Source organism: Sitophilus oryzae, unplaced genomic scaffold (assembly GCF_002938485.1).
Source record: "Sitophilus oryzae breed Bouriz unplaced genomic scaffold, Soryzae_2.0 scaffold_1576_pilon_pilon, whole genome shotgun sequence".
In the NCBI taxonomy this organism is placed as follows: Eukaryota; Metazoa; Arthropoda; class Insecta; order Coleoptera; family Curculionidae; genus Sitophilus; species Sitophilus oryzae.
This window is the reverse complement of record NW_022146254.1, coordinates 4,255,851-4,276,751: the sequence shown is the minus strand read 5'-3', so window position 1 is coordinate 4,276,751 and position 20,901 is coordinate 4,255,851. Positions and strand designations below refer to the sequence as shown.

General features: G+C 30.9%; 1 protein-coding gene across 9 annotated transcripts in view; it reads left to right on the top strand.

Moving 5' to 3' along the window:
* Window positions 1-20,901, top strand: part of LOC115879220 (histone-arginine methyltransferase CARMER) — a 37,649-nt gene that overhangs the window by 11,093 nt on the left and 5,655 nt on the right. For 3 of the 9 annotated variants that reach the window (XR_004049676.1, XR_004049674.1, XR_004049675.1), the window contains exons 4-5: window positions 4,239-4,481; window positions 18,740-18,806. Coding sequence is in view for 3 of the 9 variants with exons in the window: in XM_030895916.1 (XP_030751776.1) it covers window positions 4,239-4,453 (215 nt within the window). In the remaining 6 variants the exon portion in view is untranslated. Of the gene's footprint in view, window positions 1-163; window positions 423-4,238; window positions 4,897-18,739; window positions 20,752-20,901 lie in introns of those variants that run through there. The other 6 variants (XR_004049673.1, XR_004049671.1, XR_004049672.1 and 3 more) reach the window with 4 other exon arrangements.

The following is a 20,901-nucleotide window of genomic DNA, read 5'->3' as shown; positions in this document are numbered from 1 at the left end:
AAAAGAGCTGTTAAAATGCACCAAGCCTATATCACTGATGAGCTTTTGCTTCTAGTTGAATTGAATGTTCTTAATAAAATATAGATTAGTTTTGATTTAAAGGTATAATAAATAAAGCATAAACATTCCCTTAATGGAAGCATATAAATACTGAATTTTCTAGGTTCTAATAATATCAAAGTCAGAAGAAAAAAAACGAAAAGGTGTTTGTCGTAAATCTTTGGAAAATCAATTTATGAACCTGTCTTCATGTTTTTATGCATTTTGGAGTGGACACTTTTTATTTGTCTTCTAATTCTTTATTATTTTAACTAGACTTTTTATATATAGAATTAGCCAAAGTTTAATTTTGACTTAAAAATATTAGCTTCATAAATAAGATAAGAATTAAAGATATTTAATTGTGTGATAGTAATGTGATTGTTAAAAATTAACTGTTATAATAAAATTTCTTTAAAGTAATACATATTGCTTTTTATTATCGGAAAGGGATTACGGCTATTTAATGTTTTCTTTTTAACAAGTCCTCATAATTATTTTCAGTCTCCTATTCTGTCCGTTTTGTAGACGCTTGTTTTTAGATTCAAGTGAGGGTCTTTTTGATTTTCCAGTGTTAAAAGATATTTGTTCGTAAATATTAAAAAATAGTCTATTAATAGTCTAAATAACTAATTAGTTGAGTTCGATTTCTTCTGGCTTTGTGCAACGTTGCCCTGTTTTTTTCTGTGTCGCAAGTCGCAAATCAATTACAGATATAAAAATAAATGAGAATTTTATTCACTTTTATGTTTTTTTAATTCAGAGACAAACATAAAGCCCGCTCCAGACATAACATTTTTCTCTATTTCTATATATTCCGTTTTTCAACGTCAATTCAGTTCAAATACACTTCCATCTTTTGGACTACATACAATGTTTTACTTGATAGGTTTTGACTTAATTATTATTATAAACATATAAATCTGATTGTGCCTAATAAAAATAAATCAGAAATTGATTAAAACTCATTTTTGTCTCCTTACACGAGTGCTTGACACCGATGTGTGCATCAAGAAATAATTTATTAAACTATATAACAGCCACTACACTAATCGCGAACCAAGCCGAAATAGATCAAAGTCGACTAGTGAAGAGGCTGATTTCGTATTTTCTTGTTTAATGAAAATACAAGCTTTTTTCGGGTTCTTGTTATTACCGATTCTGAACCGTCCTAGAACTCTGCAGCGCATGCGCAAATAAAATAATGTCTTCATATTTCCTTCTGCGCATACGCATCACAGTTCTAGGACGGTTCAGAGTCGGTAATAACAAGAACCCGAACAAAGCTACAATTGACATACTTCGGGTTATTTCGCGAACAGTGTAGAGAGCGTTTATGACATTGGAAGAATCTTTAAAATTATTCGGGAATAGCAAGCAGACAATACAATTCAAAAGTTTAGTGATCAAGTGTGCTTTGAATGATGACAACTAAAGAATTCTTATTTATTTATTATTTTTTATTAAACTTTTTGGATCGTTTACTTAAAATAGAACATTTACTCTCAATATTGATGAAATATACGTCACTAGTAGTGACTAAAGGTTAAACGTAGTGACTAACGTGTCACCACGCCAATGCTTGTCAAGTCCATCGAACCAAAAACATTTATTTGCTAACATTGTCAGCTACAGACACAGCAGGCGTGCGAATTACTATCAAGGTAGTGTTGATATATCCCCCAAGTTTTACTTGTTACTTACACTGGCAAGCGGTACCATAACCATAACTGCACATTATGGCTTCGTCTGTAAATCCTATTAGCTTTAGATGCCGATTCAGCATCTACAGACCCACTACAGGTTTAACTGTCTTTCTGTCTTTGCTTATCAGTTCTGCCGTGAATTTAGGCGAATGCTCCACCATTCTAGAGATTTATTGGCCAGCGATCGTTTTGTGGCCATCCACGTGACTGGTCTTGCAACGCCGCAGAAGGGTTCTATAAATAGTATTGATGGGCCTTATTTGGCCATTTTATCAGTCTTTTTGTTACCATTTGCTGTCCTCCTTTCACGCAGTTGAGCAGCTCTGAACTGTTCAAGAACGCGATACTCTCACTCCATTCAATTGAGTCATAAAGTTCCAGAACTGTTCCGCGCCATATGGAGGCACCATCAGGCTATCGCGCACCGCTCCGGTATTCGGCAATTTGTCGAGGTTGCCGTGGACGCGCATCACGCGTTGCTTTGCAGAATATATTTGCAATTTTATTTTAGATTTAGGGAGGAAATGGGTTTGATAGTCGATGTCGTTAAACAGGGATGGGGCACAACTAACGATGGAAACACTGCGAGAAGATTTTCCGAAACTTCGAAAAGTCATAACAAATTACAGGAATCGATGAATTGATTGCTGGAAAGACAATATACATTACTCCAAGTTTTGGTTTCAGGAAAAAAAAAAATAAATGCCGAAAAGTTTAATAAATTTGCAAAGAGACTGCAGAAGAGTTAACCTTTATGGATGGTATTACATACCATCTTCTCTACACAAAATGTTGATACACGGAGCAAAAATCATCAGCAATTTTTGGTTTCCGATAGGGCATCTGTCTGAAGAGGCCTCAGAGTCTAGGAATAAATATTTTCGGAAATATAGAGAATGCCGTTCAAGAAGGTCTAACAGAACTTTTGCAAATGAAGACATTTTACATAATCTTTTGTTGTTTTCCGATCCATATATAACTGATATGCGTAGCTGTGATAAAATTCATAGCGATTTAACAGAGAAAGCAATATCTCTTTTGTTATAATATTTTTGTTTTCTTTTTTATTTAGAGATTAGTTCTTTTGTGAGTCACCCTGTATATTTTGTTAACTATTTGGTACAAAAGGCCATATTAATTTAGATTTAACAGAGAAAGTAATTTCTCATATGTTATAATGTTTTGTTTTCTTTTTTGTTTATAGATGAGCTCTTTTTGTAAGACACCCTGTATATTTTTTAAAATATCTGGTACAAAAGGCCATATTAATTTAGATTTAACAGAGAAAGCAATTTCTTTTTTGTTATAATATTTTTGTTTTCTTTTTGTTTAGATATTAGTTCTTTTTTTGAGACACTCTGTATATTTTGTAAACTATATGGTACAAAATGCCATATTAATTTAGATTTTTGTTGTATTTATTGAAGTCGTACATAAAAAACAGTAAAATAAAAGTATTAATTTCGAAATAAGTCAATGTCCCTATTTTCCTATGCTTCGATCCATTGTGCGTCGCCCGGCGACAACTGAAATCCAGTTTTAATTGTATTATAATCGATCCTGACGAATAAATGAATTTGATAAACGAATGAATTTTATAAATGAATGGTTTTTGCTGTCGAATTACTAGAATACAATATTTCAAGGCAGATGACGCATCTATTCGATAATTTTTATTCGAATAGTTTTCAACGAATGTTTTCTTACTAGCTATCGAATTATTCGAATGAATTGCAACTATCGAATGTTTCGATAGTATTCATTCGATAGTTCCCACTACTAGTGGTAAGTTCCACAAAACTTCCATCACATTTGTGGGAGTGGTTTGGTCATGGCTCCCGTTATACACAGACAAGCAAGCCTTTGTGTGGAACTTAATAGCCTTAGCGCGTTCACTTGCAATACCTTTGTCCACCACACCACCGACCCGTAGATTATCATGGGTCTTACAACCCTTGTGTATAAATTGCGTTTATCTTATCAAGAAGTTCGAAATCGACAAAACATCAATATACAACTTTTAATCGGCATTAAACATCCTACACAATTTTGGTAACAAGAGAAAAAAGTCATTGGCGCACTTGTTTTTTTTAAATATTCCAGTAATAACCCATATGCACGGCCCTGGTGAATCTGTTGACTTTTTTAGCATCAAAATATGTTACACTTATAGTAAATTTTACCCTCAAAAGTTCATTGGAATCACTAAAAGCACTTGGCAGAAAATTATAACTAATCGGAAAAATATGAAGACCTTATAACCCCCTGTAGCTGCGATACAAAGTAGAATCGGACCTATGTTGATATAGAAAATAAGTCTTATTTTTACGTGAGGAATCTCCTCACGAGAGATGGCATAACACCCTGTATATTGAAAGGATACAAATACATATTTCTGAAAAATCAATTATTTCTTTCTCTATCACTGATAAGTCGATTTTTGGTACAGCCAAGGGGAACTTTAACTTTACTTATTATTTTGTCTTCTTTTAGGTCGAGTTGCCGCTAGTCCCACGTCCACTCATACCGCCCAACTGATCGGTGGCGCCATCTCGCCGTCGTTGTTCACATCGCCTGTCGCCGCGCACGCGCAGCAACAACAACCACAACCGATCGTGATGGCCAATTACCCGGTAGCCCAGAACTTGATGATAGGCGATTACGTCAAACCAGGAAACGGAATGGTGTCGGCGGTGTATCGCCAATAATTTAAGTTAGGCTCGTGTAAAATAAATCGTACGCTCAACGATACAGGTAAAAAAAGATGGCCTACAGCTTTCGTAATGTAGTGTAGCAAAGGCCTAAGGAGTATTTATATAAATTTTGTTCGTGAGTCGTGTTTGTGATAAATAATCTGTAGAGAGGGCATTTTAAAAATATTTTTGTCTTAAGTGAAAGAATTAATTTGTACGTTGATTCGTTGTACTGTAGGCCATCAATATGATTTTTTTTTATTTTACTGTGTAGATCTGGCAACTTTTAATTTGTTTTATACGTCCTTTTCTATTTTGTGGATATTATGAAAAATCGCAGAGACTAGTAATTGATCAAAATTATGATATCACTTTATTTTGTGGCATAATTCTTATAAATTCAATACATATATGTGATTGTAATAAATGTAATACAGTAAACTATGAATTCTCTCTCACATTTTGTTTTTAAAATGTATCTATTGAAACATACTGACCGGTAAAAAACGGACACCGTAAAATTTTCATGTATTTTAAAGTTCAATATATTTTATTCCAGTGGACCGATTTTGATAATATTTTAAGAATGTTATAACCTTGTAGCCCCTTTTTACGAGTTTTCAGTGACAGTGACATTACAAAAATAATAAACTATTTCATTGGTTTGTTGACGAAGACTAAGCTTACACGCTTACAGGAAGAGCAAAACAGTTTTAGTCAAAAACTTTTTTGACTAAAGGAGTTTTCGTGTAATGTGATGCTTCAATGCAAATTAAATGGGCTAGCACACACTGATCAGTCACGAGCTTTAAGAAAGGTTTAGGCTCGTTTAGTCACAATCAAGCTCTGAATCCACACATCGATGTCGAGCTCTGGATCTTCGTTTTATGATAAAACATTTTTAGCGCCGCACGTTCTGTATCCGCTGCCATATATATTTGATTGTAAATAAAACATTTTGCTTCTCTTCAAAACATAATGTTTTTATGAAAGACAAAAACGTTTTTCACTAAAACAGTTTTGCTCTTTCTATGTGCGTCCAGCCTAAAAGCAATGACATGCTTTTAATGCTAAAATTCCTGTAAATCTTTTAGTGTCTTCTGATTCTTCAAAAGTCTTCTAGTCTACTGATTCTTCAAAAAATTCTTCTAATTAGATGAATCAAAAAATAATATATTGAGAAAGGTGACATCTTGAGGATAAAGTAGACTTTGGATTCATTTCTTTAGAAAACCATTGCACAGGATGTTTCAAACTTTCACCAAAATACAACATTTTGTTTCCTTTGTATAATATACAAACGAGGACTTCAATTTTCAATTTAAAAAATAGCTAAAAAGTAATATAATTTAGCTTCAAATTGTCTAAATTATCATCAAAATCGGCCCACTAAACAAAATATATTTGTAATTTTTTTTTATAACTTTAAATACATCAAAGTTTTAAAGTGTACGTTTTGCGTGCGATCAAGCTTGCGACAAGATTGAATTGTAGTTTAGTTTATGCATATATATATATATATATATATATATATATATATATATATATATATATATATATATATATATATATATATATATATATATATATATATATATATATATATATATATATATATATATATATATATATATATATATATATATATATATATATATATATATATATATATTAGACTATATCGCTAGTCAGGAACAGAAATTCAAGCCAAATTTTTGAGATGGAGCTGTACAAAACCGACATGTCAGACCTTTTGGTTCAACAACTTTCAACTACGCAAGCGTGAGAAGTCTTTCGCGATTAGTTGATTTATTTCACACTAACCAATACAAGTAGTTTACATAAATCATTTTAGCGACTGTTCGCCCCTTTACTTAAAAATTTAAATTTAATCTCCGACACATTTAAACAAAAACAAGATACAGATAGATATATTTACATTTCAAGATTATCTAATATAACAGGTTGAAATGATATTATTACCAAAAAAATAATATATATTATTAATATTTAGAGTTTAAAGTAGTGAGCGATCAGGTGACAGCCGGTGACAGCGTTCAGTAGTGATGTAAACTTTAGTTACTTTTATGGACTCGTAACTACTAGTTACTTTTGGTAACAGGACTCGTTACTTTGGACTCGTTACTTTAGTTACTCGTTACTTTGGTACTTAGTATCGTTACTTTATAATCGTCGTTTTGTGTACAGTTTGGAAGACTTGGGCTTGACTTGGAAAAAATCGAAATAAAAATGAAACTTCTACACCCTGTATCTCCGAAACTAAGCATTTTAGGACATACATTTATACGAACTTTTTTAGTTATTTTTATCTGCAGAATATGCCGCCGAAGTTTCCGAAATACAGTTCGGACCACCCTGTATATGTATTAATAAAATTAAAAATAAAAGAAAACAAATCAAACAAAGAAAATATGTGAATAATACAAAGTATTTTTTTATTTTTCTTTTCTCTCTCTCTCTTTGTATTTTACATTAATAATTATGCAAACATTAAAGAGTTAAAATTAAAAAAAAATGTATATATTTTTGTTAAAATGTAAAAATATTTAAAAAATGTCTATTCCTCTGTGACGGATTCATCTCTTCAAAAAAATCCTTTGGATTAACGCCAGCAGTGTTTACTAAAATTTACTATTTTTATTTTGTAGATTTTCTTACTGGGTAAGTGGCGAAATATCTGTTCTTTTTTGAAGAGGAAAAATATTTCCTCTGCTTTTTCACATGTTACCATTTTTTGTGAATAACGTGAATCCATTTTTAATCAATATCTAAGACATGTTAATCTAAATGAACAATTCTATTCTTCGCCCACCGAGCAACTATAAATAAAAAAATAAACACACTCTACCCCTAAATAATATCTTATATTACTTATTTCAACTAAAATTGAAAAAACGTGCGGAATTACCTAAATAAAAAGCGACAACAAATGGCAAAGAAGACCACCACCGGGTCGGCATGAACCAATCCATAATAATTGTAATAAAAATATCACACATTTGCGATCCAAAACACCGGCCGGTGTCAACTCAACTCTTTAAACATAAACATATTGATAACAACTAGACCTACGTCGAAGTAACGAATATTTCAGTCTCGAGTTTCGAGTCCTCGGTTCGTGCATTTCCAGGGATTACGATTACTGCCAGCGCAAAAGTAACGAATTAGTTTAGTAACAAGTAACGAGTCCTAAATTCAAATGGTAAGCGTTACTTTACTAAGTAACTGTTACTTTGTAACGATTGCTTAGAATTTTTACATTACTAGCGTTCAGCAACGAAGTAGACGCATCAGATCATTTTATTTGGGGCGTGGGCATAAAAATCGTGTTGAACCAAAAGGATAGACTTATGCAAGATTGATATTCCCATTTCATTTCTTTGCCTTCATTTTCCACTCATTGAGTAAATGCGGTATTAACGGTATGTTCTGATATGTATATGAGTTTATGCCAGTTATCAACATTCTTATTCTATCTTAAAACGGCAAAAATAATCCAGCTTTCTGTTTTAAAATGTAGATTGGAACAGGATCTAAGCTGTAATTCTACAAATATCAACTGACAAGTAGAATTTTCTAAAAAATTGTCTTAGAATAAAGAAGAAACCAAACTGCGATTTTATTTCATAATAATTTTAAGATAGAACTGAATTTTTATTATTTAACACTTTTAGAACATTAAACGTCTACGAAACTTCACAGTTCCAAAGTTGTGATATTCGAGGTATTTTTTTCTATATTTAGCGCCATTGACGGTCAAGATTAAATATTTCGTTATTTTGTGGTAGTTAATATTTAATGACGTGGCGGTATAATTAATTATAGGACTTTCCAATTTAGTCTTTCTATGTGAAATACCTTTTTTTCATTTAGATCAATTTCTTTGTCTAGTGGATATGACTAGTTTATTTATTATTTTACATATTGTAGTCGGAGGCGTTCTTCCAACGGATCACTTTTATTTTATTGAAGTCATTCTGTTCTTTTTACACTATCTTTTTTTTTATATATTTTAACGGTACCGTTGTCGCATGAGATTATCTTTGTAATAGTTTAGATTTTACGTACAAACATTGCCAGAGGGAGGCCTCCATTTTGGCTTTTATTTTCGTGTGATTTTATGTTTTAAGTTTTTACAAATAGGTCGCGGATATTCCTTTTTGATAAATCGCGTTAACTTAGGATAATCGTATCGAGTAAGACATTTAGTTTTAATTATGCCGAATGAATGCGAATGAAAATAATCCAGTCATCGTGATCGATCTTATTTCTGTCGATAGCGGAGTATTATAAAGAATGAGTCAGTAATCGTAGTAGGCTTGGTATTTGTGATGATTTTAAATTTTACCTTAATCATTTAAGTTTTATCTTTCCTCTAATAGGAAAATTACAACACGGATCACCTTTTAACATTTAATTGTTGCTATAGGATGGCTAAAATTGACAATAAAGATTTGTTTTTTTTGTGAACTTGTGTGTTGCATCTTGTTTATAATATGAAAATTCTGATAATATTTAGTCTGCTGCCTATGAAATTAAATTATATTTAGATTGGTGATAAAGCACATAACACAATATAAAATAAATTTTATGAATAGAGGAGATCAAAAATATCTTAATCTCTGGGATTTCCCTCGTGTTGATTCCCAGGAGTTGTAGTGGAATTTAATAGCCCATATATTTCATTTTGATTTAAACCTTAGTATTTTATTGACTTTTGTCTATATATTCTTGTTAAATATATACAGGTGTGTTAAATACATAGTTAAATATTATATTAAATAAGTCTTTCAAACGAAAAAACTATATTTTTTAGGATTTTTTTTGGTATTTAAGAAATTTTAGAACTGTTTAAATAAGAATGAAGTTGCTTGGACTTACTATTTAATTAACCTATAATAATACATTTATTTCTGATGGAAGCTAGTAAAATTACTGTATTGTAGCATTAATGAAAGAGTAGTTTTAAAGTTTTAAATTAAACCATTCTTGGCACTGAAATTAGATAAATGGGTAAAAATATTCGTTTTTGTTCATTTCATATGAAGTTTATTTACTGATTTTGTTTGCTAAAAATTTATGTATTTTGTATTTGTGATATTTTTTTGGCATGCCTGTTAGAAAATATCCTTTAATTTTTTTCTAACAAAAAAAGAATGCAAATTTTAAACCAAATTTTTTGGTTTAAAATTTGCAGTTTGGATACAATTATTGTTGCTTAGAAGATTTTAATGATCTACCTTATTATCACTTACTCTTGCTGCTACTTCTCAGCTGTAAACTGTTTTTTTTTCATAAATCAATGAAAATCGCTAAAGATGAAAAATCCTCAGAAATAAAGTGAAACTTTAAAATCTAATTTAATCGCTTTTTACTTTAATCACTTGTATAAATTATTTTATTAGAATCATTAGTGTTCTTACAAATGTCTAAAGGATGCTTAAAATAAGTTTTCCAAGCTGCTTGTTATATTTTCTCAGTGTTGGATTAAAGTTATAGCTACCTCGTCATCCTAAGTTCGTGGTCTGGATTTTAACACTTGAGAAAATGAGTGAGAAGATACCCTAATGGAAAATCAAATATATTAAAAAGAGAAAAACAATATGCTCATTTCTTTTATACGATATTGCACTCACGATATACACTGCATCTAATAATAATAACAATATACTGCATAACCTGTTAGGACCATTAGCAAGATTTAGTTATCTTAATACCTCACATGGCTCATCTTTAACTCTACGTGCCGCCCATAGAGACTGGCAACCCTGCATTTGTTTGTATCTCTACTGGCAAAGGGTTATAAGAAATATCACCAACGTTTATCTCTTATCTTATTACCTTAAAATACAGACTACGGATTGTTCAGGATTATTGTATTGTGTTCTATTAATATCGTAACTAGTTTTTATAGAATTATATGATTAGGACGGATTTCAATCTCAGATATTTTTTATCTTCTCTATAATATGTGCTATGTCCAAAGATTCAAAAATTGGCAATAGAAAATAGAAATAGATGCTTTTGGTGCGGCAGGGATAATTAAACCGTCTATCTTCTAGTTCATCAGTCGGTTAGACTTTAAAGACTGCTATAATTTGCATACGTTTAGCCCTTATTCAACTTAGTACTAATTATCTATACCTCGGAAAAGCAATAAAAATGTATTACACAAAATAGACACAATATTACAATATATAAGGTATAGAGTAAAAGTGACTGCCTAACTTTGACATTGACATTGTGATAATTTTAAATGAGATATTTGTAATTTTGAATGTTTTGTGTCAGTTTAGGTAGATTTACATAAAGCGTTTTCTAGAGTACTTGTAGTATATACCATTAAAAATAAAGATATTTTCTAACTTTGACATTCAGGTATTGTTCGAATTGATTTTGAGTGACTTTGGACCATGGGACGATTTAGCTAGTTTTTAGAGGTTAATTACAGTTGAGGGTTGGAACCTTTGGTGTTACACAGCAAAATAAAACACCAAATCACCACAATACACCAAAACACTTTTACTTTTACACTGGACGCGCGTTTCGCTAACCATGTTAGCATCATCAGCAGATGATTATAAACTTAACTAAGTTTATAATCATCTGTGTGTTTTGGTGTATTGTGGTGATTTAGTGTTTTATTTTGTTTAGAGGTTAAGTCACGTGATGGCGGTCGTTATTTTGAAGGGTAATTATGGTGAGTTACCACCAGAACATCGAACTCGTCTCAAAAACTGAATTGTTGTTCATTTAATTATCCAAAAAAATATTTTGAAGTGTCGATATTAAAATCATGGGCATCTTTTTTAGCGATCCCACTAGATGTATATATAGTAGAGATATAAAGTGACCAGAGGGCACTAAAATTTGAAAGAAAGATATCTGCATGTTTTAATATTTTTACTAAATCCTTTCTTTTTTTAAGTTGAAAACTTTATTTATCAAAATACACTTTTTTACACAATTTGTTATCTAATAGCAGTCGTCCAATAGTCTTTAAACAGTGCTTTCTCAATTTATAATCTTTAGTCACAGTTTTACTGCACTGGCATATTTTGTGTAATATATTTTTTGTTGAAATGCCATAGATTCCAAATCTAAATATATTTTGTACTAGTTCAATTAATTTTACAAGTCTGAAAAAAATCAAATTTTGTTAAAATGTATACTTTAAATTATGAATATGTCTATTTATTTATTTATTATTTAACATTGTTTGAATATCTTTTCAGACTTATCACACTAATAATTTGTGACTTTTTCATATAAGGGCTTAGCATTATTTTAATTGTATAAAGATGTAGGAAGCGAGAAGTCCATATTAATTTAAATCAAATTGTGTTCTTCAAGTAATTTGAATTTAGTGTTTTCATGATTAAGTAACTATGTACAAATAAGGTTCTAAAGGAAACATCAAATTTCTGCCTAGTTCTATTATTACTTGAATTAATTTTCTTTTGTGTAAACTTTTGCAAAGTAATATGTTTTAAAAATTGATCGATTGTTTTTCAACCCCAGTATGTGTTTATATTTAGTCAATTTGTCTTTATTTATTTGTCAGTTTTTGATTTATATGCTCGATATTTTTTATTTGTATAGAAATTCTCGAGTAACTTTTAGATATCCTAAACGATCACATTATTTATTTTATAACGAATTGTATTTTTTTCTCGTCATTTTAAATTGATATTTTGTATGCCCAAAACAACTGTATATTTTGCATTATGATTATTCATCGTGGTATACATTTGTAGGTTTATAATGATTGGCTAATACACATAAAATAGGCTAAAATTTCTATTAGTTTTATTTAAATGTTAACCAAAACCAATTCGATAATAGGTATTAATAGGTATAAAGTATTTTCGAATCTCTGCCTAAAAGGAAAAGTATAGTAAAGTTTTTTCAGTTAAAGTCTCTTTTTTGCTGTTAGCGCTAATCTGGACGAGACCTACTTTGTTTACGCGGAATCCGAACCGCGTCCTCGGCCATATCATTGTTAATGGTCTACTGACTGGGCGAGTGTCTAAATCAACTCATAATCATGAGATATCCGATGTCATGCGATCTCGAACCGTCGTGGATGAGCAGTGTGTGTCAATAGATTTTACACTCTTGCCATGGAACAACAGCACGACAGAGTTAATGATTAAAATTATTTGATTGAGACTATTTTATTTAAGATTATGTTCAGATTTTACTTATTTGGGGTGGGATGCGTATCTAATGTTTATTGTTAAATTTTATTGACTAATATAAAAATCAGTGCAATTACTTACTTACTGCCATTACTCGATGTCGAGTATTTGACACGCATCAGAGGGTGGCAAGGCGCAAGGCGTTTTCTTTCATGAGCTTTTCTGTGACTGAAAACCCCGATACGTAATGTTATCTCTCTTCCGCACTCCGGACATTCAAAAATCTCATTACTTTGTTGCCTTTTTACTTTTTGGTTGCCGTTGTTAACTGAATTTACAATTCTTCTCCATTGCGTTCTATTGTGCGCTACTTCCTTCCACTGATTCTGCATTCATGGAAAATATCGTTGTACCTTTTGAGTTGTACACCCGGTTTCCTCTCACCGTCTACAAGCTCACCTTAAAGAAAATATTTTGGTAGGCGGTTTTCTTGCATCCAGCATACGTGACCAGCCCATTTTAAGCGGGATTTAGTAATCATGACTTCGGCGCTCTCGGAGCTAGCTTTTTCACGGACCGATACGTTTGAGACATGGTACTACCATTTAATTCTTTACATTTGTCTAAGCTGTCTCTGTTGCAACTTGTTTAGATAATTATTAATTATTAAATTAATGCGTTCGTGTGCCGGCGGTACGGCACTCAGGTTTCGCTTTCATATAACATGGTGGTGATTATTATTGCTCGGTACACTGCAAGTTTCGTTTTTGTACTCCAATCATGATTGAAGAAAACCCTGTCTTTTAATTTCCAGAATGCTCTTGAGGCGCGGCTAATCCGGTGCTGAATTTCAGAATCGATGTTGGCCTTTTGCGAAATCAAGCTGACGCGCCGCTGAGGTTTGAATTGAGGTTGAATATGAATGTTTGAATTGAGGTTGAATATGTAGCGGAATTGAATTCCGCTACATATTCCAATAGTTCTTTTCCGATGTGTATAGCACTGTTATGATTTTCCGGGGTAGTGCACATGATTTGATTTATATCAGTACGCACTTATAAAGATTCCCTCTATAGCCTTCAGACGATGACGTCACGTGTAAGGCCTTTTATAAAGCAGGTGTTAGCTTTATCTGATATTAATAATAATTGACTGTGTTTCTAAGACTAATAAGATTGTGTTTCTAACACATTTAAATAATGGTCCAGAGGGCATTTGATATTTATTTAGCACACAATTTTTGTAATGAAACTACATCTAAGGCTACATAATGTTTTTATTTTCAAGTTACACAAAAGCATATCATAGGAAAAGCCTCCTCCGAATTTACAAAACAAAACGTATGAAAACCTACAGGGAGAGACTCAGCCTTTTACATTTCCACATGATCTTGTCCGAAAACAAAATATATATGACAACTTAGTTGGCTAGAGTGGTCGCAACTAAAGAACGAGCCAGGAGCGTCATCAATATCCTGCCGGCGAACGCCCCTTCGGCGTTAAACGGTCGAAATATTCTTAACTTTAGAATAAAAATATCTAAGCTGGCGCTCATGGATCACCGAACCGTCGAATCGCAAGCAAAGGGCGGTCGCTACGCAGTCGCGTCATTGATGACGCTCCTGGCTCCTTTGGTTGCGACCACTATGCCTATTATCCTAACTCTCCTGTAAGTCTTTTCCCAACATCACATAAAAAACTTAAATCACAGTAAACTGGTTCACACTTTCGATATTATTTCTAATACTTATCTTAGTATTAATCTTAATATGAATAGACAATAAATTATATCATTAGCTTGGAATCATTGGTCCCGGTTGTAAGAAATCCTAAGAAAAAAAATCATAATTTATATATTTTTGGGGCAATAATAACCAGTTTATGTGTACCCAATATTTGTGTTTTTTATCATTTTTAAATTAAACCCCGTCTACACATAACGTTTTATCTGTCAGTCTTACCCAAAACGTATTAAGCAATATACAGGGTGGTCCGAACTGTATCTGTATCTGTCGGAAACTTTGGCAGCATCTTCTGCATATTCTGCATTGGCAGCATATTCTGCATATAGATAAAAATAAGTAAAAAATTTCGTATAAATGTATGTCTTAAAATGCTTAGTTTTGGAGATACAGGGTATAGAAGTTTCATTTTTATTTCGATTTTTTTCAAATAATTTCTGAAGTAACGTCAATATTTGGATGAAAATTGGTGTCTGGGAGTTTTTTGACATGAGAAATTTGATTTTGATGTCAACATGACTCCTATTTGTAGGGGGCGTTAGTTACATGTGTTTTAACTGTTTTGAAGAGTAATACCTTTTCGTCCGTACCTGTATAAAACTACTGAGTGAAAAAATATACATTTCCGTGATTTTTTACTTAAAAAATTTCTCTTGGTAAAAATTCTACGAGCAACCGTTCTCAAGATATTTAGAATGGAAATAGTCAATACATGTCATTATTGACTAAAAATAAATATGTTGAGTAAATAGTTATTTGAGTTAAATGATAAATTTTGGAACTTTTTATTTTTTTAAATTAATTATAATTTTTTTTTGAAAAAGTTTCTGTTGAACATTTGGCACAATAACATTTCAAATTTATGATTTCAGTCTAATAACTATTTATTCAACGTGTTTAATTTATATCATTGATGACAGGTATTGATAATTTCTATTCCAAATATCTCGAGAACCCTTACCCGTAGCGATTTTTACCAAGAGACCTTTTTTACGTAAAAAAACGTTGTAAATGTATATTTTCTACTAACTAGTTTTATACAGGTACGGACGAAAAGTTATTAGTCTTCAAACCAGTTAAAAAATATGTAGGTGGCGTCCTCTACAAGTAGGAGTCATATTGACCTCAAAATCAAATTTCTTATGCCCCCCCTCCCCATGTTTAACTGGTTGTATAAAATACCGAGGCCGAGTACGCAAGAAAAGACGATAAGTTACGGTCGACGCGTATCTTGCCGCGCTAAATAAATTTCGTTAGATAAATAAGTTTGATAGTTTTTAGGCATTTCTTGTTCTGTTAATTAGTGTTAAATAAATTAGATTTTTTTATCCACAAGGAACCGAGTCAAAAACGCAACAATATTATACAAATGATATTTAAACCATAAATACACTTCTGTAGTAACATTTAGTAAAATATTTTTTAACGTCACTAATTATTGTAAACACGATAACATGACAGGTAAAACGTTATGTTTATACATCTTTAAGACGAAATATCGTCTACAGAACTGCCGTCAATTTTCTAGGCGGTATTGCATTTTAATTGATAGCAAAACGTGTTGTGTACGCGGTGCTTTCGTGTGAAATAAATCCCAGAGTTTATTTTTAAGAGATAAAATTATTGTATTTTTTTTTATTTAATAATTATCTAAACAAGAAATTAGTAGATCTACCTCGACAAAGGAGCATTCCATAAAAAGTCATACAAAAATTAATAAAAGTTTAAAAGTTTTATCTTAACAAATTTTTTAATATTCCTTTTTAGGATTAATTTAAGAATAATATTAGAGCTAATATCTGACGCAAGAACCAGTGATTAAACATAAAAATATAGAACCATGTGAATAAAAAGTTATAGAAGCTTAAAAAACAAAAAAAAAACAAGGTATAAACATTAATAGCCTTGGCTACAAAAGAAGTAATAAGTTATTTCTTCTTCTGTACCCTTGGCTATTAAAGTTGGAGCCTTTAGCTTTCGTTAGCACAGTGAATTATAACATTACTTCACCATTTTCAAATAGTATGTACTACCCTTCTACAATAGAGACATAATATAAAAAGACCGGAATTGCAATAAAAGGTGAAAGTAAAGCTATCCTATTTCTTCATTTTACATGAATAATAGCACAATAATACCTTCATAAAATATGTCTGAAACTTTCCCTCAACCTACCTGAAAATTTTCCTCTACGATCTGAAAGGTTTGTACCTTGGGAAGAAAAATTACAATCTTACACCTTTTATTATCGTTCTGGCCTTGTTTTAATATCTCTGTTATGCCTAATAATATCTCCTTTTTATTCACTTGGCTTATTCAACAAAAATATAAACTTATATGATTACATGTATAAACGAAACGAGTAAAATTACATATTCATAATTCAAGATCAACTGTTTACTGACACAATAAAACTTTACATTTAGACCACATCCGTAATGACTATCAGAAAAATATAAAATTGTATACGATTTGAAAGCTTTCATACGTTCCTCTGTCCAAGCTACTGTTCTACACCTAAATATATAATAATATTGGCAGACTTTCGAATTGCTTAATTTTTTCGCTTCAATAAAATTTTTATCTCAAGATTTTTAACTTCTAGAAATACTTGTAGTATTGCATTTGGTTTGTCACGTATAATCTATATCCCTACATAACTAAATAGGAAGTATTTGTACTTGTGTCTTTGTTTTCAGGAAGATGGGGAATTCTTATAAATATAAATTATCTTTATCTAGAGTGGTGCAAAACTTATAATTAAATAAATACATTTATCAAATGAATATTTAAGTTGAACATAATATATCGAGACTAAAAAGAATATAAACATATAGTTTTTCCAGTAAAAATCTAGAAAATGTAATTGTTTTGCCACCCTATAAAGATCATACAGAGCGTTCATGGTATTAATAATAATAATTTAAATTAAAATATTTTTTTGGTAAAAAGTAGTGGCCATAAAACATAATATACCAGTATACTGTACGATCAAAAAGTTTTATAATCAAGCATGCTTTGTATGGCAAAAAAAAAGATTCTTATGGGAACAGAATTTTATCTGTCAACGACCAAATTCAGCTTGATCAATTTTGTCGTACTGTACAGGGTGTCCCAAATTTGAGGCCTATTCATCGGGATCTCGGAAAATAGAAGAGATACGAGATCGGTTAAATGGAGGCAAAATTGCAAAATTTGATACTGGCGAAAATGTCACTTTAAAAAGCTAAAAATTCCAAATGCTTCTGGAGATTTTTGGAAAAAAACGAATATTGTACGGGATTTGTTAATTATATTTTAATTTATATTTCATAGTTAAGTATAAGTTTAACAGTTATTTTAAAGATTATATTTGAATAGTTAAGTGTCAAAAATTCAATTAGATTTTTGAATACCTAATTGCTTTGTGAAATTAAAAATGGCAGTTTTTATTGCGAATTTTTGGATAGTACGTTAAGTTTTATGTTAGATTCTTCAAATGGCGAAAGCTAACAAGAGATAGATTTTTTTAAATATTTGTGGCGCTCTACGGCCAAATATTAATTATGGAGCATTTTGATGGAGATAATATGTGTGGCATAGAAATTGCAATACCCAGTATATGCTTAGCTATATTTATAATATTTTGTCGGTTAACTGGCTAACATTAACGATGACATTTTTAGCCTCAGTCTGTTTGCAAAAAATAACCAGAGTATTTAATTCCAATAAAAGAACTTTTAATTTTATTATTTTTTTGCGAATTTGTTTCGAGACATTGAGTTTTATTACCTTTGGGATATTGAAAACCTCGTTGTGTGTGTGTTTATGGATCTATGTAGCTTTTTTTAACTAGTTAAAAAGGAATTATTTTTGTTTAACAGTAGTAACACTTTGAAATTTAAATTACAATTTTTTAAGCTAAAATGTTTAAAAGTTGACATATCATATGTCAAAAATCTTCTGAGGTATTCAAATTTTTAAACTTTTAAGATGACTTTTTATACTTTGCCTCCATTTACCCGACCTCGTATCTCCTCTAGTTTCCGAAATCCAAATAATAAGGCTCGAATTTGGCACACCCTATACACATTCGTAATGAATGAGCATTTATTACATTAATTACGTTAGTCCATATTATGAATGAATAAACATATCAATAGATCTGTTGTCTGTTTGGAATATTTCACAAATTATCTCGGTCTTCAAATATCACGATATTTTAATCGCTCTTAGTTTAAAAAATAGACCACTATCTAATTTAATAATTAACAGTAACGGTTTCTTTAAAAGCAAAGGTGAATAAAAATATATTTAATATCTGTTTTTATTCACTGCACGCGCATGTTATAGATAACTTACGACTCTTATATATCTGATTTTTTCGATCTTCTGAAATGTTTAATTTTATTTCTTTAGATAAAGAGGGGACTATTAAAGAAAATTGGATTAAATGAAGAGTTCTTGGCTGAGTGAAATTTTACAGGTTGTATTTTAAACTATTTTTATTTATTTATTAAAGTTAATTTAAGAACGCTCTGTTGTCATTCATTGAAAAGTTCGTTCAAATACAGAATACAGTTTCATTGAATAATATATAAATAACATTTGTCAATAAAACTAGACATCCATGTCATAGTGCAATAAAACTACACATCTTCAGGCGATGAACGATTGCATTTAAGAGAAGGGTTTAAACCTTAATCTAACCGGGGTTTAAATCTTAATTTAACGTTTAAACCGATTATTTGTAGAGAGGGATTCAAAATCATACAGGAATAGTGTAATTATTTACGCTTAAGTCCAATAGGTAAATATACCGATCTGGTCATTGAAACTACGTGGTCTGGATTTTAACGTCTAAGACAGTGTGGTAGACAGCTTAATGGAAAATAAAATGTATTAAAAAGAGATAAATGTTGGGTTGATCTACATTTCTTTGTTGCGGTATTGCCGGATTTTGCATCAAAATTTCAAACCGCACAAGTAGCCGTTTACTAAAAATGTTGCGTCTAGGGTTGGAAGTTTATTTTTCACAATTAGTTACTCATTTTACCACAGTTTTAATAGATTATATTTATCTAGATATATTATCTTCATTTCAGTAGTATATATGAAAGTTTTTAAAATATTTTTTTTCTGCACACATTTTCCTACAAACGTAAAAACATGGCAACACTGTATGCCGCTTTTTATTGTGTCTCTCTGTCTGTAAAACGGTCATTTATACTTATCTCTGTCGCATGTATTAAAATACAGACCACGCAGATGAAGTGACCAGACCTAGTATAGCTGGTTGATGATGAAGATTGATGATATAGAAACACTTCTTATTCTACGGTATCTGGTATATATTTTCGAAAGGCATTTTAATACTAACAATTTTAATTGACTCTATTTTATTCTTATAATTAATTGTATCCAGTTTAAGAATCTATTATATTATTTACTGTTGGAAATATACACATCAAACGCTGTAAAATTTAAAATTATTACAGCATTAAAACTATTCAGCTATTTAAAGCTGAATAACAAAAGGGGAAATACTTGAAAACAAATATGTATTGACAAATGATATTTATATTTATTCTGAATTTGATCGTACTTTACTTTTTACATACGTATCAACTTTTAAGCAATAAAACAACTTTAAAAAAATAGCCAGGACAAATTATCATCCCACAAAGTAATTTTAAAAACATTTGTACTGCATTGTTTTTTTTTAAATAAACGACTAGTTTGAAACGAAATCACTTCCAAATCAGGAGCATTTCACAGAGTACAAAATATTTTTATCACATTATAAAACTGAGGTAGTCTCTATATAATTTTAAGGTGATTTTTTTTCTCGCTCTAAACGTTCTTGTACTCTGTATATGCCGGTGTAGTTTTTGTTATACTAAAATTAGAAATTCCACTGTCTAATATACTAATCGAATATCACCAAAAGTTTTGTATCCTTAGCCGAAAAAGGGCATTTTATGCCTAAATTTTTGTATATACAACCAATACCTATTTGTCTTTTTAAATCACAGCCCAAATTTTACACAATTTTTATCTCCATTCTAAATAATTTTGGAGTTATTAAACAGTAGAATTTTAAAACTTCCTCTCGAATTTACTTATAGACAAAAAATAGATTGTTTCATCAAAAATGGTAATCGCATTTATCTACTATCAATATATTTCTTTTCTGAACAACGAATAATAAATATATTGAATAATTGATTGGAAATATTATAACTACGATTGGACTTAAAACTATTGTGTCGACAAGATTGGTTCATGACATCAAAGCTACATAATATTTCAAAAAATCTTTGTCTTTTGAATGTCATTACCTTCTGTCTTACACGTCTGAATATTGTGACATAAAGATAGATTGGCCATAATGATAGATAGATAATTTAGTTTATGAATTTTGATTTTTTGAGAAAAAAACGCCATCCAGTTGGCTTGGAAATAACGATCGATGGCATTCCCCATATAATTGAAGTGAAACTTCTTTACGCGCGCTGGGAGTAAAAATTCAAGGCTGTGACATACGAGTTAAGCCGGAGTCTCATGCATCCGAAATCCGA